General features: G+C 53.5%; 3 protein-coding genes across 13 annotated transcripts in view; 2 read left to right on the top strand and 1 right to left on the bottom strand.

The window, feature by feature from the left end:
* Positions 1–652, top strand: part of ATP6V0D1 (ATPase H+ transporting V0 subunit d1) — a 39,275-nt gene extending 38,623 nt beyond the window's left edge. For both annotated transcript variants that reach the window (XM_055551291.1, XM_055551290.1), the window contains one exon: positions 63–652. In XM_055551291.1, coding sequence (XP_055407266.1) covers positions 63–224 — 162 coding nt within the window. In that variant the 3' untranslated portion in view covers positions 225–652. The remainder of the gene's footprint in view (positions 1–62) is intronic.
* Positions 463–6,808, bottom strand: HSD11B2 (hydroxysteroid 11-beta dehydrogenase 2). 2 transcript variants are annotated; one of them, XM_055551293.1, is made up of 6 exons: positions 6,434–6,808; positions 2,831–3,043; positions 2,529–2,714; positions 2,282–2,419; positions 1,995–2,078; positions 463–1,133 (listed from the first exon to the last, which is right to left on the bottom strand). In XM_055551293.1, exons 1-6 carry the CDS (start codon positions 6,696–6,698, stop codon positions 1,036–1,038), a joined length of 984 nt encoding a protein of 327 aa, XP_055407268.1. In that variant the 5' UTR covers positions 6,699–6,808; the 3' UTR covers positions 463–1,035. The 2 variants fall into 2 exon arrangements, with proteins under 2 accessions (XP_055407268.1, XP_055407267.1); XM_055551292.1 differs by having other exon boundaries at positions 1,132–2,078.
* A 129-nt stretch (positions 6,809–6,937) lies between these two features.
* ZDHHC1 (zinc finger DHHC-type containing 1) overlaps positions 6,938–21,028 on the top strand; it is a 34,227-nt gene continuing 20,136 nt past the window's right edge. For 7 of the 9 annotated variants that reach the window (XM_055552529.1, XM_055552523.1, XM_055552531.1 and 4 more), the window contains exon 1: positions 20,200–20,477. The gene's annotated coding sequence lies outside the window, so the exon portion shown is untranslated. Of the gene's footprint in view, positions 7,134–20,199; positions 20,478–21,028 lie in introns of those variants that run through there. The other 2 variants (XM_055552524.1, XM_055552528.1) reach the window with 2 other exon arrangements.

Here is a 21,028-nt window from a genome sequence, read left to right as displayed (position 1 = left end):
TGGCGGCCCAGGCCTGACTCTGGTCCCAGCCCCTTGCACACCACTCCTTCCTGTGTCTGCAGGTGAAACTGAACAAGTTGGCCTTTCTGAACCAGTTCCACTTTGGTGTTTTCTACGCCTTTGTGAAGCTCAAGGAGCAGGAGTGTCGCAACATCGTGTGGATTGCCGAGTGCATCGCCCAACGCCACCGGGCCAAGATCGACAACTACATCCCTATCTTCTAGCACCCTGGACCAAGGCTCCCCAGTGCATGTGTACATGTGTGTCCGTGTGCTGTGACAAAGCTCACAGCTCACCCACTTGCCCTGGGGGAGCACGCTGTCCCCGTGGCTGCCCTGCCTCCCTGACCCTCTCCGAGACTGCTCTTGGGCCTGCAGGGGGGCTGGGCACCTGCTCCCACACCAAGAATGGACCAAGCCCCCACCTCCAGAGCAAGGAGGCCCCCTCAGCCCTGTGTTTACAGCTGCTGACGTGTCTGAGAAGCATGTGGTCACTTTTGTGTCCCTCCCTAACCCGAGAAAACCTGGGGGGAGCGTAAAACTTCTCTTCCCTCAGTGGGCCCCCCAGAGCCATGGCCAGGATAAAGTATGTGTGTTCTTGGGAAATGGAGTAGCTCTGCCCTTCCAAGATAATAAAAACTTCTCTAAGCCCAGCTGTCTTCTGTCTCCTTTGGGCCCTGGCGCCTCTCCCAGATCCCCAACTTGCCTCAGGCCTGCTGAGCCCACCCCCACCTAAGCTTTCTACCTCCCTTCCTCAGGTGGCAGCCCTCGGCTGGCCTTGTCCCTGTGCAGCCAGGCTCCTCGGGGCAGGTCAGTGGCAGGTGGCCCCTTTCTCTGCTGGAGGCTCCGACAGGCTCATGGAGTGGGCTTCTGACTCTGGAGGGCCCCCAGGGCTCCCTGTTTGCTTCACTGAGCACCACAACTCCCTGGGCTGGGGTCATTACCCCCCTTTCATGCTGAGGAAACCTATGGATACGTGATCTGCCCAAGGTCACTGAAGGGGGTTGGATGTAAACCAGGTCCTGTGCCCAGAGCCTCAGCCCCTATGCTGAGCCCCGGGGGTTGCCCAGGCAGTTTCCAGTCTGTCACACGGCCACAGCCTGTCACCTAGGCAAACAGAGCATCTCCCCCATTCTAGGAGAAATAAAAATTTGTCTTTATTCAAAAAGTGGCAGTAAGGTGAGTATGTAGCCTCCCTGTGGCTTGGGGGGCTTGGGGTGGGTGGTCAGGGCCCTAATCCTTGAGCCAGTCAAGAAACAGGGTTCACCCTTCAAATCACAGCACTGAGGCACTGGTGCCAAGAAATAATCCTGAGGGGGTCCCCAACCTACCTAATCTCGCCTTAGTTTGCAGAGGCACTGCCTGTAGGATCCTGGCTAAGGCTCTAGTTAAGCCTTGAACTAAACTCCCCATCCAGCTGGGTTCTGCAAGCTGCATGGTGGAGCCTTGTGCCCAGGAGGGTCTGTTTGGGCTCATGAAGCAGGAGAGGCCCAGAGGTTCACTGAAAAGCCTTCACCTCACCAGGCCTGGCCTGTGGCATCGGCAGTGCATGGGGTGGGGTCCTTTGGGCCAGGCTCTAGGGCAGACCTTGGGGGTCAGAATACCTGGAGGAGGAGCAAGGGCACAAGGAACCTCCTCTGCTGGAGCTGCTCTACGTGTGACCTGCTCACTGGGCATTGGGAGAAGGGTCCAGTCTAGGGCCTTGGTCCTGGGCTATGTCCCAGGCAGAGGTAAGGCCAGGCTGGCCAGCCTGTAGTGCTCTCGGCACATAGGGACTGATGAAGAAGGACTGCAGGAAACGCTGCCGCAGACCCTCGGGCAGGTAGTAGTGGATGAAGTATATGAGCCCCAGGCCATGACCTGGGTAATAGCGGCGGCGTGGCTGGGCCGCCAGCAGCGCATCGGTGATGGCATCTACCACCGGGCTGAGGTCTGGCAGGGCCTGGCTCAGAGAGTGCAGGAACTGCCCATTCAAGTGCTCGATGTAGTCCTCACCATAGGCCTGCAGCAGCTCTTGAGGCAGGGTGGCCAGCAGCTGCTGCTTGCGCTCTTCCCACTGGTGCACGTCCTTCACTGACTCTGCGGAAGGAGTGCCAAGGCCAGAGTGGGGTCAGTGAGGGAGGCTAAAGCCAGACCCAGTTCTCTAACTCACAACCTGAGACCTGCCCCCAGCCAAAGTCACGCCCATTCCTCAGACCCAATCCCACTCCAGAGAAGACCACACCCACCCTGCCTTCCTCCTCTCCCCCCACAGGCCTCACCCCCAAATCCCTGAGCCTCACCTGTCTTGAAGCAGGCAGGCTGGATGATGCTGACCTTGACACCCCAGGGCAGAAGTTCACAGCTAAAATTGCCCATGAGCAATGCCAAGGCTGCTTTGGAGGTCCCATAGGCAGCCAAGCATGGAAATGGCATGTCTCCTGGGGATGGATTGGGAGTGGGGGATGCCTCAGCCTGGGCCGGGGACTCCAGTATCTCTCCCCGCCCAGCAGAGGCATCTTTTCTGCTCCAGTGCGGGAGGACCCTCACCTGCTGGGCTGCTCACGGTCACAATTCGACCACTCGAACGACGCAGCAGTGGCAAGAGGCCTTTGGTCATCTCTAGTGCACCAAAGAAGTTCACCTCCATGCAGGTGCGGAAAGTGGCCACTGGACACAGCTCTGCATCTGCCACAAAGATGTTCTGGCCCGCGTTGTTGACCAGGCCCCACAGACCTGAGGGCATGGAGCCAGGAGGGAAGCTGCAGGTCAGTCCCGCAGCACACCTCCAATCCCGGTCCCCTCACATCTGCCCAGCTACGCCCTTTCCTGGCGAAGTTGAGCCTACTGACCTGTGCTGGCGGTGTGGACCTTGGTGAACTCCAGCACACGGCTAATGTCTGCTGGCTTGGTCAGGTCCATCTGCAGCAGCTTCAGACGAGAAGAACAGCAGGCACGCAGCTCTAGGGCCCCAGGGCTATTCAGATCCAACACGGTGGCCAACACTGTGAAGCCCATGGCGTCAAGCTTCTTGGCCGTCGCGTTGCCAAAACCAGAGTCACAGCCTGGTCAGGGAAGGATGGACAGCCAGTGAACTCCACTATGGCCCAGTTCAGCCTGAGACAACCCAGGGTCACCATGGCCGGGATGGGATCCAGGCTTCCGACTCCCGACTTCACAGCATCAGCAGTGATGGGCCTCCCTTCCTAGGCCCATCTCTGGGAGGCTTGGACCCTCTAGCTGAGCTCCTGAGGACTAACTCTTTCACAGCTGTCATCTCCCCGACCCCTCAGAGCTACCCTATCAAACGTAGCTTATGATCCCCACTTTACAGATGAGGAAACTGAGACCTAGTAATGCTATGTTGCTTCCCCCAAAGTCACTCAGCTGGCACACAGTAAGGTCAGGACTCTGTTGGTAGGTCAGCCAGTCCCAGCTGAGACCCAGCCTCAGCCCTGATGTCCTTCTGTCTGCTTGAGATCAGGCCTCAGCTCGCATATGCAGATATGACTCCCTAGCCTCCCTTCCTTTCTCACTGCCCTTGCCCAGCATTCTTCCTCTTACGTGGACACTGAAGCAGCCCCCTTTTTTCGTTCTGTCCCACCTTGCCCCCTTGAATCCATTCTCTGCCTAAGTAGCCCGAGGGATCCTTCCCAAAATGACAATACCCTCTGCTTCTGAAAACCTCTCCAAGGCTCCCCAGGGCCCTTAGGATAAAGCCAACGTGCTCTGTTCCCATCATCTAGGCCCTGTACCACCTGAGCTCCCCCTTCCTTTCCAGTTCAGCACCCTCTACTATTGTTCCAGGCTCCAGGCAGGCTGGAGGCCCATCCCCACCTCATGCTTGACCCTTGGAATTCCAGGGAATGGCAACACTGGGACATTCTCTGAGCCTCAAATAACTTGCCCCCAGGACAGGGTCACAGTGGATGAAGACAAAAACAGACCTGCATTAGAATCCCTTCCCACATCCATCAAATGTGATCTGAGGTCAGTTACCACTCTTGGAGGCTTAATTTCCTGGTTTTGGTATGCAGAGAGATAAACCACGAGGCAGAGCCAGTGTAGGGGTCTAATAAACCCCGGCTCCTTTGATTGTTCCCATTCCAATCCAGCTCCTTGGGTGGTCAACAAGAGGGGGTGTGGGGAAGGGGGTGACCAGGGAGGAAGGAAGCTCTTTAGAGCCTGCCCCCATGGTGGTCCTGCTGATCAGAGGTTACAAAGTGGTTCAGCTCCCCCCCCCCACCCCGTTCTCTCTGTTGAGGGAGAAAACAAAGCTGGGGGACTGCAAGCTGGGCTTTGTGTAGCTGGGAGCCCACTAGCCAGCCCCAGCTGAGGGGTACTTCCTGGGCAAGTCTGGCTGGAGGAGGGGAGTGAGAACGTGTGTGTGTCCCCACTTGCCTAAGCTCCCTTCCACAGCAGACAAGCCCTTCACAGGGAAACTAAGGCCTCCCAGAACCTCAGCTCTGAGGTCCCAACAAAATCACCCACATCTTTCATACCCTCTTGCTTACCTGTACACACTCAGAAACCTACGCATACCTCCAACCTACCTGCAGAGAGGCGTGAACAACAATGGCTCACTCCCATGAGACCCATACTGCCCAGAAGTGCACAGATGTGCACACAAAGCACCCAGCCACTTGACCCAAACCCTGACCCCAGGGCTGAGCTCCCCAAGTAGCCTCGGCTAGGGGTTCTCAGGAGCATTCCCAGGGAGGGGTGTGTGGCAGCTCTGGCAGGCTCAAGGCACAGTGTTCCTAGCAAGTGAGGCAGGGCCTGGTCACCTACTTGTACTGCAGTCAGTAGTAGTGAGTGAAGAAACCCCAGAGTTTAGGGGCATTGGGAAGCTTGGAGGTCAACTCTCGATGTTTAGATGGGGTGGGTTGGGCAGTCTGCTTCCCCTCCTCCATTGCGGGACTTTGCAGCCAGAACTGAAGGAAGACTCAGTCTTACCTCACTCTCAAGCTCAAGGCTAGGAGATGTAACAGTAGTGGCACAAGGACCTGAGGTGAGATCCCAGGAAAGACTGCCTGGGGCACTAGCATCTGAAGAAGGCCTGGGTCTTGAAGAGGCGGAACTCACTAATTAGAAGGCAGGAGGGGAGCTGCCCTGTCCTTGGGGGCAGAAGCTCTTTGCTTTCATATTAGGAAGTCTGTCATCTCTCCTTCCTCAAACCACTAAAACTGGGGTCCCTTGAACCTTCTCACTCTACCCTGAACTCACATCTCTCCCACCCAGCCTGAGCCATCCTCTATCTCCACCATCTTTACTGAAGCTCAAACCCTCCTGCTACCTTCACCTCAGTACATTCTGGCTTCTTGCTGGGCATTCGAGGCCCCTTCCAAGGAAACAAATGCTTGTCTCACCACATCTCAGCAGCCGGACTGCTCATTCCTGCCTCAAGCCTCTGTCCCACACCCTTTGTCTGATCCAAAACACCTTCCACACTCTTACCTATCTCCACCTATCTTCTGAGGCCCAGCTCAAGGATGGCCTCCTCTGGGAAGTTTCCCCAGCTTCGTCTGATCATGCAGGGCCCCCTACTGGACTGAGGTCTCTGAGAAGCCACTCACCAGTGCAAGAGAGCAGAACTCCGAGCACCTGTCCAAAGCCATGGGGTTAGGGGAGAGACCAGGCTCCCCCTCCCCAATACTAGAGCCAGTAGTGTCCTATACAGTAGTGCCCACTGACTTTTCTCTCCCTCTCCACTTCTAGGTCTCAGCTCCTCCTCCCCTCCTTCTAGTGATAGATTTATACCTTGTTCCAGACAAAGAGAGCTCAACAAGGTGGCCAGAAGCACCTGAGCCCAGCTCTCTAAGACCTCACCTCCTTCCCAGGCACAGAGGACCAGGAAGAATGGTGGTGCAAATGAGAGCAAACTCCGGACAACTCCTTCACAGTTTGGGTCTGGGTGGCGGGATCTGAGAGGTGGCTGAATGTCCAGCTGTCCCTCATGATGACCTCCAGCTTTTCTGAATTCCAAGGAGCCAATTGGGAGAAGGGGGTCCCAACTCTCCATTTAAGCCTATTCCTCCTGGTCCCAGGGAAGAGACAGGACCTCCCACGTGGGGGTGTTAGGCAGAGTTCAAGGGGTGAGGATTCTCTGAAGTCCCTCAGAGCAGTGTCCTCTGTCGGAAGCCTGCTGTCTTGGAGAGGGACATAGCATAAACCCCAAGCTCCAGGAGGTTGCTTTCGCAGTCTCCCCTGCGCACCTGCCCACTCCCTGCCTCCTTTTCCCTTCAACACTCCCCAAGCCGTAGGTAGTCAACCCGGACTTGGGGAGGTGCCCTGCGCTCCCTACTTGGCTGGCTCCCTGAACCCAAGGGAGAGGGGCTTCCCCACTTCTCGGCTGGGGGTCCCGCGTTGCCGTGGCATGCCCACAGGGAGCCCTCTGGGTGTCCGGTCCCGCCCTCGAACCGGGAGTCGCCGCGCTCCGCGCCCCGCGCACTCACCGGTGATGAGCACCGCGCGAGTCGCCACGGGCAGGCGCTGCGGGCGCGCCAGGCGGGACAACACGATCCAGCCGGTGGCGGCCAACACGGCAACTGCGGCCAGCGGGGGTAGCAGGCGCTGGCACAGCCAGTCGAGCGCGGCCAGCAGCGCCAGCGCCGCCAGCAGCGGGCGGCCCAGACGCAGGTCTGCGCGCAGCAGCTGCAGTAGCGCACGGGCAGCCACGAGCAGCCAGGCGCCGCCCGACGGCCAGGGCCAGCTTTCCATGGCGGCCGGGCCGGGGCGGGGCAGGGACTGGGCTGAAGAGCAGGGATTGGGACTCGGGGCTGGGACGCGGGGTGCAGCAGGACACCAGCCAGGGGCGGGAGGGAATACTCGCTTTCTCTGTTCGCCCTCGGGCCGAGCTTTTAAAGAGCCCCGGGGGCGGGGGCGAGGGCGGAACGGAGGCGGGGAAGGGGCGGGGCTTTCCTTTACTTCTCTGCCCGCACCCCTTGCCGGGCAGGTGCCCCCACCTCTACCTCCCGCCCTCTGCCCCGCCCCCGCGGTCAGATCAGCTTTCGAAGAAGCCGGAACCAAGTCCCAAAGTTGCTGCTCAACTGCTCAACTCGCCGCTGGCCGTGCCCAGGAGAGGTGCGGTAGGTCTAGCCCTAGTGCCCCGCATGCGCTCACTCCTGCGCTGGTCCGCTGAGCCACGACTGCCAGGTGAGCGCACATGCACAGCTCACACTTGCCCGGGACACCAGAGGACACACGCAACCTCCATCCTCACATTGACCGCACCTCCGCGGCCAGCGTGCCTGCCAGAACACCTCGGGGAACCAGCCCGCCCTCACCTGGCAGCCTAGGCCAACGCCGGCGTACGCACCACGCCTTGAGCGGCCGCAGGTGCCTAGCACACACGCTCATACCTAAGCTACCTGCGGCTACCGACCGATTTGGGGCTGGGGGCTGGGTGGAGCAGGGTAACAGACCAGATTCTTGGGAGTCTCTGCCCCGCAATCCCCCCCACTTCCTTCCACTTTCCAGCCCTGGGTTTGCAGCAACCTCCTCCCCACAATCTACCCCCCACACAATCCCTCCCCCCTGCCCCCATCCTCCTGCCACACAAGTGTATGTGTGTGGGCCCGGGTGTGTGGAGGGGGGTTCTGAGGAAGCATCTAGGCCTCCCATTAACTCCAGCCCACTCTCCAACCCCAGGGACCCCAAGAGCCAGGCCAATGGGGACACCCGGGGAAGTCAGTGAGGGCAGCCTCTCGGACAGGGTGATCCCTGCCCTGCTCCCAGGATCCCCCAGGGTATAAAGTAAGTGAGTGTGGGTGCATTTCCCTGCCTGTGTGTATGAAGGTCTGTGTTTGTGTGTGGCCCTTTGGGCCCCCACTCTGCCCACCCCCATGTCTGGCACCCTGTGCTTGGCATCCATACCAGGCTCTGCCAGCACAGGGAAGTGGTGCCAGCACCTCACTGCCAGGTGCTGTGCTGAGGCCAGTAGGTCAGCCCATGGTACAGGGGGTCCCTGCTTCTTCTGAGCCCTTGCCCAGTGCCTCATCTATGCCCATACTAGGTCCTGGGGGGCTCATGGACCCCTCCCAATTATGTTGCCCATTCTCTATCTTAGATGCTCAGGTTCTGTGCCAGGGCTTCAAAGCAATGCCTCCTCGAAGCCTTCTCTGCCACCCAGGCATGGCCCCCTGGTGAGCCAGGGGCATCTCAAGGAGGAGCAGGGAGACAGACCCACTTAAGAGGTCCTTTCCAGAGCCACTTCTGAGCTTCTACTTCTTCCTCCTCCTACTGTTTAAGTATGGATGACAAGTTAGCCCTGGCCCTGGGAGGCAGGGCTGGGGAGGGTATGTGTGTCTGACCCTGGGTACATGACCTTGTGTACCTGTGTATTCCTATATTTGTGTACACTCTGTCCATGGACTCCATAGCTTGTCCATACACAAATGACATGTCTCTCCCCATGCCATGACCCTGTATATGCATGTAAGTCCATTTGTGTATGTGTGTGTTTTTGGTGACTCCCTTGGTCTGCATCATTTTTTGGAAACTCACGGAAACATTCATTTTCCAAAATGTGCTGACTCCTATCGTTCTGAACCTGTGGCCTAGTCTCACAGGTGGACACAGCAACCTTGACCTGGCATCCCAACATGAGCTGTAGACTCTGGGTTGTGGGACCTACACCCTCCCAGCACCCTACTGAGAGTCTGAGTGTGATTTCTGCAGCTTCAGACCATTAAGTCCCTTGGAACTGTGGAGGGGATGTAGAGGAGAGGATGAGGTGGGGGGAGGGGTGGTCTCAGGCAGCCTTCAAGGTTAAGGCCACACAGGTAGTACCAGAGCTTGCCAGAGTAGGAGTCAAAGGGCAGGGAGTTGGAGGACTTCCCTGGTGGTCCATTGGTTGAGAATCCATCTGCTACTGTAGGGGATGCAGGTTTGATCCCTGGTCTGGAAAGATTCCACGTGCTACTGGGGGGACAAAGCATGTGTACTGCAATTACTGAGCCTGCGCTCTAGAGCCTGTGCTCCACAACAAGAGAAGCCACCGCAATGAGAAGCCTCCACACCGCAACAAAGACCAACCCCTGCTCACCATAACAGAGAAAGCCTGTGCACAGCGACAAAGACCCAGCGAAGCCAAAATACATAAAATTTTTAAAGAAGGGTAGGGAAGTGGAAGTTGGAAAGCACGGTGAGGACAGAGTCTGAGAAACAAGATCCTACACTCCTGGGAAGGAACCATGAAGGGCTCTGACCCACTGGGAAGCGTGGGTTGGGGAGACAGACTTGCTTAGAGTCTTAGAGGGGAATTTAGGGAATTGTCTTTGGTTGTGGAGTGTAGGATGCTAGGATGGGTGGGGCATGTTTCCAGTTCAGCTTCTGGGACACTGCGCCACCTTAGACAGAAATATTTGTCTTGTGTGGTTTGGGTCTCGTGGATGATCTGCCACATTTGTATTTAACACCCTTCTCTCCCAGAAATTCATCCCACTTCCTAGGCCAGGCCTTCCTCCCAGGATCTATACTCCAGCCCACTGTGGCCACCTGAGCAGCTGACTCCTTACCTTTCATCAGGTGGAGACATTCTGGAAATAGAAAGAAGGTGGTTTAGGCAGTCATGGCTGGGAGGGGCTGGCCCAGCCCTGTCTGAGGCTTGGTGCCAGGCTGTGCCTGCCCAAGGGCAGAGAACCAGCCTCTGCCAGAACCAGGAGTCTGGGCTGGCAGGGCCCTCCAAGGAGAAGGAGGAGCAGAGGGCAGGAGCCCCAGCAGATAAGGCAGGGTTGGCAGGGGCAGAGGAATGAAGGGCAACCAGAAGGAGCGGAGCCCCTGAACCACCTCACCTCTAGGCCCTCAACCCACAGTCTCCCTTAGTCTCACCCTGCCCTCACCACCCACCCAACTCCTTAATCAGAAACTTGGTGAGCCAAACCTTCAGCATGCCCCAGGCTCTGGAGGGCCATGAGGTGGGTTGGGGGCTGGCAGTCTGGCTCCAGTCGGCTCCAGCTGAGGCCAACAGCTCACTGGCACCACCTTCTGGCCTTTGGGGGAGGGCACGGCTCTGAAGGGGATAAAGTGAAGGTGACTGTCGGATGTGAGGATGGGAGGAACAGAAATCCAGGATGGGGCCTGCCAAGTAGTAGTCTCTAAGAGCTCACTTTCTGTTCTCTTACCACACTGTGTTTCTGGAGCCAAGCGCTGCCTATCACCCCTTTCTTCCTCTGTGGTCAGGTTCAGAGGCAGCAGAATCCCAAGGAGGCCCTGCTCTCTGCTCACCCATGGCAGAGGGGAGCCTCTTCCTGCCAATGGCCACCCCCTTGCCCAAGTTCCACACCCCATCCCTCCCCGTCCTCAAAGACAGCAAACCTGTATTGCATTCCTACTGTGTGCCTGGCCCTGTGCTGGGCACTGTGGCTATAACAACTAACCACTGGCTCCTTTCTGGCAGCATGCACCCCAGTTTGGCTCTGCCCTCTCCCCCTGGGAACCACCATAAAGAACTTCTCTCACTCAATCCTGTATCCCTTTCCCCAAGCATTGTTCTCATGCTCTCCTCCCCACAACACCCGCCCCCTTTCTCGGCTGCATTTCTCGAAAACTGTCTCCAGCCACCATCTTCACTCTCCTCTCTCCCACTCTAGCTCTGAGTCAGCTCCGGCTCCTGGCCACGCCAGAGGTCACCAGTGAATGACAGTCTAGTCCTCAAATACCAAGGACACATCTTTGCTTTCAGTTAATTCCTCTGTACCCTGGGCCCTTTCTCCCTTCGGCACCTGCAAAGCCACTGCTACTGGGTTCCCTCCTACCTGTCCGGCTCTCCCTCCCGGCCTCCTTCATAAGCTTCTCTTCCCTGTGGGTGAACCTCTGGCTGTGGAGGGCTCATGCTCTGTCCCTCCCCTACCATGAGCTCATCTTCCTACTCGCATGTTGGTGACTCCCACGCTCCTTTCCAGCCAAGACTCTTAATTCCAGGCCCACATGTCCAGCTGCCCCTGGATGCCTCCCCTGGACACCCATAGGCCCCTTACACTCAGCATGTCCAAAACTGGTCTCATCATCTTCTCTAGTTCTGGCAGCCACACCCTTCCCAGCTCATCCTCAGTCTTCATTCCATGCACTGGCCTCCAAACTTCTTGCTCTATTCCAAGCCTTGGGTTCGGTGCAGAGGCCTCACAATAGCCCTTTGTAGTGGGTGTCATCTGGAGAAGGCAATGGCACCCCACTCCAGTACTCCTGCCTGAAAAATCCCATGGACAGAGGAGCCTGGTAGGCTGCAGTCCATGGGGTCGCTAAGAGTCGGACACAACTGAGCGACTTCACTTTCACTTTTCACTTTCGTGCATTGGAGAAGGAAATGGCAACCCACTCCAGTGTTCTTGCCTGGAGAATCCCAGGGATGGGGGAGCCTGGTGGGCTGCCGTCTGTGAGGTCACACAGAGTCGGACACGACTGAAGTGACTTAGCAGCAGCAGCAGCAGTGGGTGTCATCATTACTATTTTATATTCAAGGAATATAAAATATAACTGAGGCTTCCAGGGGCTAAGAAAATTGTTCAAGGTCTCAAACTCAGGTTCACCTAAGTTTGAATCTTGGACCAGCCCCAAGATTCAAACTCAGGTATAACGGAGCTCGAAGACCGAGAACTGTGTTAACACAGAGCTATGTTTGCCATGCACTTCCTTGGTGGCTCAGTGGTAAAGAATCCACCTGCCAATGCAGGAGATACAAGGTCAATCCATGGGTCAGGAAGATCCCCTAGAGAAGGAAATGGCAACCTACTCCAGTATTCTTGCCTGAGATATCCCGTGGACAGAGAGAGGAGCCTGGTGGGCTACAGTCTATGTGGTCCCAAAAGAGTTGAACATGACTTAGCTACTAAACAACAACATTTCACCACCTCTGACTTCATTCTGAGGGCAAAGGAGAGCTGGGAAAGGTCTTGAGCAAATAAGACCCTGTCCTGGTTGGCTAGGAAATGGGTTTGGGGACAAGGCACGAGGGGAGGCTGGGCGTCTTGTTGGTGCATCCCTGCGAGGGACAGCAGTCTGTTTTGGACAAACTGAACCTGAAGTGCTCGTGGACATGTGAGGGTTGAGCCCAGAGGTAGCTGGGTGCCTGTGGTCCCCAGCACACCACTCATGTGGTACAAATGCCTGGGAGATTGTCAACTCACCAGGCATGAATGAGTGCCCCGTCCGTCTCCTCTAGCTGTGCACTTGGAAGCCAGGCCCTTCGCTTACTGGGCAGAAGGAATGGGGACATGCGGGAGCCAGAAGTATTCCTTGTATTTTCAAACTGTGTCCAGCACCCTCCCTGAACTTCTTTGCTTCCAGGATTGAAGGCAGATATTTGGGGATTAGGGCCCTTGAGCTTGGGAAACACTAAGAGAATTTGCTCTCAAGGGTTTTCTGGACCAGTCCCAGGGGAAAGGCAAGTCCCAGCTGAGAACATTTACTGGGCTAGCTTGGCTGACTCCAGATGAAACTGGTCATCTTGAGTCCTGCAGGGCAGCTCTGAGTTATTCCTAATCCTCTGCCACATTTACTATGTGCTTGCCAGTCCTTGTGTTCGACTTCCTCATACTTAATTTTATGTACTATCCTCACATCATCCGAATGAAGCAGCTACCACAATTCTATATATAAGAAGTTCAGTGATTACTCAGCCATCCAGATGCTCTGCTCCCCAGCCATCAGGCAGCACTGTCCCCTGTCAGCCAAGGAGGTTGGCATTATTCAGTGGGCAATACCCAGGCAAAAGACTATCAACCTTTTAAAACTTGCTTCTGGGAGTTCAGGGTTTTTGAGCACGAGCCACCTATTTTCCTTGCTTGGCCCTGCAATAAGCCCTTCTCTGTTCCAAAAAAATAAAAGAATAATAAATAAATAAAATTTGCCTCTGGATTAGAAACATGTCTCCCAATGGTAGAATTAAGGCAAGTTGTTAAAAACTAATTCCAAAACTTGCTTCCTTACAGCTTCCATCACCCTGATTCAGGCCTTTTCTTGGCAGAACAACTGCAAAAGAAACAAAAATTAGTTGCTGTTGGCTGGCTGGTTTAATTCATTTGCATATACATAATTCAGTCCCACCCCTCGTGGCTAATACCCTACTTGGGGAGCTGTGGCTGTTTTCTGATTGCTGGTAGGAGGCCTATGTGTGTTGTTTTTTTTAATAAACTGAAACCAGATGGAGAAGGGTTTTGTTCACTGCCTTGCCTACAATTTTCTCCAGCAAATTCCTTGAAAAGCCAACCACCTATGAGTGGTGCCTATTCTCTTTGGAGGTCCCTCACCGCTGGCATGCAAATAGCAAGCAGGGCTGGGATTTATAAAAGTGAAAACAAAAAGGAGAAAGAGAAGCTTCTTGGCCCAAGGGCTCTTGGGTACACAGTGGGGTCATCTCCTCATGGAGCCCCAATTTTAGGTCTGCACTTACAGTTTTTGTCTTCCTCTCCTTCTCTCTTGAGTTGGGAACTGAGCTGGGCTTGAATCAGAATCACCTGGACTACTACTTGGTGAAAATATGGATTCCAGACCCCCACCCGCTTTGCAGCACTAACTGCTGGCAGGAGACCCTGACTCTCAGGATGGGTTGATCTTTGAGTCAGTTATCCTCTGGAAGGGGTCCAAGCCACTCTTGCTTTCATCTTGGGAAGACTAGCTGCTCAAGATGGTTATAGAAATATTTTTAACCGCCAGCCAGGTCTAAGGCTTTATAATGCCCCTTGAGCACCTTGTCAAGAGATTCCTTGTTCCGAAAAATAAGCAAGTACAACCCCTGGTCAAGGGGTTAAGATTTTTCTTTGGAAGTTGAATTGAGCATTGTCCTAGTGAAGTATGACCCACTCCCTAGGCAGGAGAGAACATGTCTTTCCCAGCTCCGACCTTCATTCCTAGCTCAGATCTCTGTTCTTTTGGATTCCAAGGCTTTTTAGATAATTGTGTCAGGTTACATAAGCTTTTGAGATATGAGGGAGCACTCAAAGGAAATTCCTCTGGGAGCAGGCATGAGAGGTTCCGCCACATAATTTGCTTTAAAGTATTTGAGGAAAAATTCAGGTGCCTCAGCCCTGCACATTTCTGAAATAAAGTAAGAACAGTCAACGACTTTGTACGTATGCACCATTCCCCCATAGAAATGAGGAAACAAAAAGATATGCTGAAGAGCGAGCGAAACTGCTCCCAGGGAGCACGTGCAGGGCCAGGTGGCCAGTTGCAAAGAGGGCAGCTTTGACTGAGCTGCCATGGAAGTCCTTATCAGCACAGGATACCTTTCCCTATCCGCCTTTCTGCGTATTAGATAACACATATAGTAAATACAAGCCTTCATTTTTCTAAGAAACATAAAATAAAAACTGAATTACTGCCAGAGAAGCTTTAAAATCATTAGTTCCTAGGACACTGTAGGCACATTCTCCACACACCATCATTTTCATGTCATTTGCCTCCGAGGGATGGCCCTGCATCAGCTCTGTTGCATAAGGTGCTGCTTCCAAACACCTTGTTCCTGACTGGAGACACAGAATAAGTTTTATCTAGGTCTGCGAGAGTTCTGGAGGGGTGACATCGTGTTCCAAGCTGTACCAGTTAGTGACAATAGTGAGAAAGCTGCCAGAGTCTTCTTACCAAGGAAGCTGAGAGAATATTGTATACACCAAACAGCGCTCTTTCTTAAAGCACAAAGTGGTCACAGAAGCTACTCAAGAAGGGAAAATTAATGGGAGGAAAATGTATTCAATGTAGTGAAGGAAAAAAAAATCTTTACAAGGGACGTGGAAATAACAGATTTACTATGATGGAGGGACGGTAGTATAGGAAAGTCCATTTTTACACCAAAAATAATTCAACAGGTATTATTTACAAAAGGCTTCACAAAAGAATTCCTGTTAAGTAACACTATCCTTTCATTTGTTTGTTCCTGCCTTCATTCATACAACAAACATCTATTGAGTGCATTTGTGTTCCAGGCTCCATGCTCAGGGAATGCCATGGTGAGCTAGATAACTATTCCCCACCCTGAGGGCTCTGCATGTGGCTGGAGGACAGCCCCTAATCAGATCACTACACAGTCAAGCAGCCGCGACAGACAGGAGGCACTAGAAAGCAGAGTCTCATGGCCTCTTCTATTCTGAGGGCTGGAGAAAGCTTTCTAGGAGGAGGTGGTGTTCCAGGTAGCAAGAACATCTCATGCAAAGACCCCTAATATAAGAGGGAATCTAGTCCTTCGAGGAGAGAGGAGCCAGGAGGCTGCAGAGGTCAGAGGAAGCCAGGGCGTAAGGGAGGTCTTGGAGGCTGTGGTGAATGAGGAGGTTTTTATTCTAATTTCATGGTATATGGAGATGCTGCTTCCTGTGAAGCAGGGAGAGTCACTGAGAGTGGTAGCAAGAAGTAAAATAATCAGTTCGCCTTCCTTTCTTCCTTCCTTCCTTCCTTCCTTTCATTTATTTATTTTTGGCTGTGCTGGGTCTTCATTGCTACATGTGGGCTTTCTCCGGTTGCGGCAAGCAGGGGCTACTCTAGTTGCAGTGTGTGGGTGTCTTGTTGCCGTGACTTCTCTGTTTGCAGAGTATGGGCTCTAGAGCACAGGCTCAATAGTTGTGGTACACAGGCTTTGTTGCTCCAGGGATGTGGGATCTTTCCAGACCAGGTATCGAACCCATGTCTTCTTAACCACTAGATCACCAGGGCAGGCCCTCTTCCCTTTTTCTTTTCTTTCTTTCTTCTTTTTTTTTTTGACAGCCCCAAGCTATCAGGAGAATGGACTGATGGGGAGGGGAGCCACCAGTGGAGGTAGAAAGAGCGACAGTCACAAGGCCTCTATGTTTGCCAGAGCAAGAGGTGCTTGTGGCCATGGGGACAAGCCAAGTAAATGGGCTGACTCATCCAAGGCCCATTGGAAAGGGTACTGTGATTCAGACAAAACGGACCCAGAGAACAAGATCTATGGCTAACCACATCCCACCAGTGAATCTGATAATTAAAATTTAATTCCATTAGTTAATGAAACAGAGAGCATAATTTCCTGATAGAAAGACAAGTAGGGTCTAGATTATATGTACCAGTGTCCATTTCCAGTGGAACATTCTGTGTGCTTCATATGCAGGACCACATTTTCAGGCCTTGTCATGGCTCTATCCAGTAAGGAGCTGTTGTTACTGCTACTTCACATAGGAGCAAACTGGATTTAGAGAAGTTGGGGAATTTACCCAGCTGGCGACTGGCAAAGCTGGTATTGAAACAGGTAACCATTGATATGCCCTGGGACGAGAAACAAGTCCCAGGAAGCCTGGGGATACATTGACTCTAATTAAGGATGGGCTGTGGGTCTAGCCCAGGTTGGGGTGAACTGCCCCGGGGTCTCTTCTGGCAATTCTAGGAGGCAGGTAAGTGAACTTGCAACCTTCTCATACACATGTGTACAAGTTCTTTAAACCACAATTAGGTCTTTTTGTCTCTCTAGCCTGGGCTGTTCACCATGGACAGACTTGCCTTGCTAGTCAGGGACAGCCACTCTGGACAAGAACACGTCCTGCCCTAGGAGATGACTTCTGTCCCAGAAAAATGTGTCTCATGTTTTCAAAGAAACTGGCCAGAGCGGGGCAGGAGGACCTGAGACTAACTACACTTTGAGTAAAAGGAATACTGTGCGAAAGAGCCTGGGGGTGGGAGCTAATGCCTTGTGTTCCAGGAGATGCACCAATCAGGGGACAGGGATGAGGGGGTGGACAGGAGCTAGCTGAGCTGGGCTTTGGAAGCCAAGCTTTGGCATTTCAGTTGATCCTAAGGGCAAAGAATGCCCTGGAGGTAACTTAAACAGAAGACTGATGAGGTGGTGTTAGCAAAGTGCGGCCTTCCTCAGTAGGTGATGCCCTGGGCAGTGTCAGGTTCTGGACTGGTGACCACACCACGATGACAGAATCAGGACACCATCAAACTGCCTGTGCTATTAAAACTCATATTTGGCCAGAGGAAGTCTTTTCAGAGAGCTTGGTCTGGAGTCACTCAGATACCTGGGCAGTCATTTTTGTTTCAAATGAAACAGCTTTGGGACTTCCCTGGTGATCCAGTGGCTACGACTCCATGCTTCCAATGCAGGGGGTGTGAGTTTGATCCTTGGTCAGGGAAACTGCAACCAAGTTTGCATGCTACAACTAAAGATCCCGTGTGCCGCAATGAAGATTGAAGATCCTGCATAACACAACTAAGACCTGGTGCCACCAAATAAATAAATATTTTTTAAAAATGAAACAGCTTTCAGTGGTTAAATATACATGTACTTAATCCTATTTGAAACCCACTGTATTAGTTTCCTATTGCTGATACAACAAAGTGCCACTAATTCAGTGGCTTTGTTGTTGTTCAGTCGCTAAGCTGTGTCTAGCTCTTTGCAACCCCATGGACTGTAGCAACCAGGCTCCTCTGTCCATGGGATTTTCCAGGCAAGAATGCTGGAGTGGGTTGCCATTTCCTTCGCCAAGGGATCTTCCCAACCCAGGGATCGAACCCACATCTCCTGCATTGCAGGCGATTGTTTACCCATGAGCCACCAGGGAAGCCAATTCAGTGGCTTAAAACAACACAGGTGTATTATCTTCCACTTCTAGAGGTAAAAAGTTTGAAATGGGTGTCACTGGGCTAAAGTTAAGGTGTCAGCTAATTGGTTCTTTCTGGAAGTTCTAGGGGAGAATGTTTCCTTGCCTTTTCTAGATCCTAGAGGACACCTGCATTTGTTGGCTCATGGCTTCTTTCTCTGTATTAAAAACCAGAAGTATAGTGTTTTCAAATCTCTCTGACTTCTGTTTTCATCATCACGTCTCCTCCCACTCTGACCATCCCATGCCTCTCTCTTGTAAGGGTCCTTGTGATTACATTGAGCTCACCTGGGTAATCCAGGATACTCTCTTCCATCTCAAGACCCTTTCATATCTGCAAAGTACACTTTGCCTTGAGAGGCAGCGTATTCATAGATTTCAGAAATTAGGATATGTACATCTTTGGGAGTCCATTATTCAGGCTGCTGCTGCTACTGCTGCTAAGTCGCTTCAGTCGTGTCCGACTCTGTGCGACCCCATAGACAGCAGCCCACCAGGCTGCCCCGTCCCTGGAATTCTCCAGGCAAGAACACTAGAGTGATTTGCCATTTCCTTCTCCAATATTATTCAGGCTACTACCCACTTTAACAAATGATCAGAAAGAATGGTAAGCCTGGCAGCTAAGAGGAGAAGGGACTGGAAGCAGGCAGGCTGATGTTAGGGAGACAGACAGAAGGCTGCTGCAGAGACAGCAAAGGGGAAACTAGTTCTGTGGGCTAGAGTGGAGTGGGAAGAATGGACACAGGACATATTTCAGAGGGAGTGAGAAGAATGGACATAGGACATATTTTGGAGGGAGGAACTGCCTGTTTGTGGGGACTGTCTGGATTAGATGGGCAAGGACTAGGAGGAGACTGGGTAGGTGGTGGTGCCCTTTGGAGGGCCTAAAGGGAGAAGGAGGTTTGTGGCAAGGACAAAAAGGGCATATAGGGATATGCTGCATTTAGATACTCATGGGACAGCTAGAGGGGACTTCCCAGGTGACACTAGTGGTAAAGAACCTGCCTGCCAACGCAGGTAGACATAAGAGACCTGGGTTCTATCCCTAGGTTGGGAAGCTCCCCTGGAGAAGGGCATGGCAACCCTCTCCAGTATTCTTGCCTGGAGAATCCCATGGACAGAGTAGCCTGGTGGGCTATGGTCCATAGGGTCACAGAGTCAGGCATGACTGAAGTGAATTAACATGCATGCATGCACAGAACATCTAGGAGCAGTGCCTGGGAGGCAGATGGACCCAGGGTTTGGTGGCTTGACTCTCCAGTCCCTGCCTTCCCTGTGGGCATATAATGGCTCATCCTCCACCTTGATTTTTGGGTCACCATCTCTCTTCAGCCCTAAGTTCTACAACTCCAGATTAGAGTTGAGTTGTCTTGTACTTTTGAGGCCAAAGTAGCATTGATATTTAGTCCATATAGTTTACCAGTCCTGGAAACAAGCATTTATATGGTAGACAGATAAAGACACTTGCATAAGACCCAGAATCATAACATGACCGAGCAGGAGTTGCTATTTTGCCTTTAGTGCATGCTTGTGGCTGATAATTTTAGGGATTGGGGTGTTTTTTGTCCTGCCCATGTTGAGCAAGCAGCCAGCCAGCTGCTCACTTTCCTATGGCCTAGAAATATGGATAGGGCACCTGGTGGAAGACAGAGCCTCTTCCTGTCTTTTGAGAAAGCCTGAGTTCATGAGAGGGTCCATTCTGAGTGTCCCCAAGTGGAGGGGAGAGGGTGCATTCAGGAAAACCAAGTTCAGCAGGGAGGGAAGAGAGTCTGAAGCCCCTGGAATGGAGGAGGCAGGTGCCTGTCTCCCAGCAGCCCCAGGGCAGCAGGCATGATCCCATGAAGCCCAAATCTGAAAGTCCTGTGGGTTGGGGCAATGACTGTGGCCTTAGTACCAGAGAGGACACATGACCAGAGAGTGCTTCTCACAGTGTTTGCTGCTGCAGGAGATTCTGAATCCTTGGAATAAACTGTGTAAGGAGGAACCTAGTAGAGACCAAGACCAAATTTCCCTCCAGCCTGGAATATCGGAAATCCCAGTAGGATTTATGCTTGACTTAAAGGAAAAAAGAAAAGAGAACTTATTCTTTTGGCCACATGGTGCCAAAAGTGGGACCATAAGTCTGTGGGACCTTAGTTCCCCTACCAGAGACTGCACCCGACCAAGGATTGAACCCAGGCCCTCGACAATGAGCGCACAAAGTTCTAACCACTGGACCCAGGGAAGTCCCAGAAAGGAGATATTTTCAGCTCTTACACTTCACACATTATATTATGGACCACCTTCATATTTATTTGATTTTCGATATATATATTCCTCTTAGCCTGTTATCTCCCTGAAGGGCAGGGATCTCGTGGGTATTCCCTAGGGTACGTCCAGTGCCCAGCACATACTCTTATTAAAAGTGTGCAGGCTGGCTGAGGGTTTCCCTGAGTGATGGGCTCAGAGGAGAAAATGGAGCGTAACGCTTATGGGACAAGTTAGGATTTCGAGAAGACAAGCTGTGGATTGGGGGTAGAGAAAAGTGTGTTTTGAGGAAGAATGTTGAAAAGGAATGGAGAATGGGGAGCCAGGGGGTCCGCTTGAGCCCCGCCCGAGCCTGGGTGCCAGCGCGACGTGACGCAGCTCGGTTTGGCCGCTGTGGGGCGCCGTAGCCCACGCCGTTGCCAGGGGAACGGGCCCAGCGCCGGACGAGGCCCAGCCAGCGTCTGCCTGGCCGGGTGGTACAGCCAGCCCGCTCGACTCGGAGCCGGAGGACTTGCGGGCCTAACCTCCGCCTCGCGTCACGGAATGGGGCTCGGATCCGGGGCGCACCGCCGCCCGGTCCCAGGGACCGTCTCTACCGCGAGAGTCTGAAGCGCGGCCGCTCTGGGGTGGGTGGACGGCCGGGCGCTGGGGCTGAGCCGCTGAGTGACCTTGGCAGGGCCGATCTGGCTCGGCCGACGACGCGCAGGTGAGGAGCCCCCTGTGCAGTTCTCACCTCGAAGCTGAGCCACGGGGGCAGAGCTGCCGCCGCCCGGCCGAGCTTTTCGCCTGGAGCCCGCGCGCGGCCTGGGCTGCAGGTCCTGGGCAGGGCGCCCGGCTTCCTTCTAGCATTCATCAGGTTCGCATATCTGCATTGAGCGTCTGCTATGTGCCAGGCTCTTTGCCAGGCGCGGGGCCACCAAGGGCTCCAGAGAGGACGCCGCAGTTCTCCAGAACCTGCAGTGTTAAGAAGGGGTCGGGCGGGGGTTGCGGGGAGCAGGCGCCAGATACACGACTAAAGTGATTTCAGGTCAGGTTAAATGGCCTAGTGCTGAAATGAAGGGAGGTCAGGGAGAATCCCCTCTCTCATGCGACTTTTAAGCCAAGATCTAAGGTTGAGAGTCAGCATTGTGATCGGGATAAGGGTGTTTCTGGAAGAGGCAAAAGGAAATGCAAAGATCTGGAGGCAGCAGGTACAGAGGAACAGAAAGGGTGAGGGGCACTTTGAAGGATGTGGTGGAGCTTTCAACTTTATCCTAG

The sequence above is a fragment of the Bubalus kerabau genome, chromosome 17 (assembly GCF_029407905.1).
Source record: "Bubalus kerabau isolate K-KA32 ecotype Philippines breed swamp buffalo chromosome 17, PCC_UOA_SB_1v2, whole genome shotgun sequence".
Taxonomy (NCBI): domain Eukaryota; kingdom Metazoa; phylum Chordata; class Mammalia; order Artiodactyla; family Bovidae; genus Bubalus; species Bubalus kerabau.
This window is presented reverse-complemented; position numbering and strand designations above follow the sequence as displayed.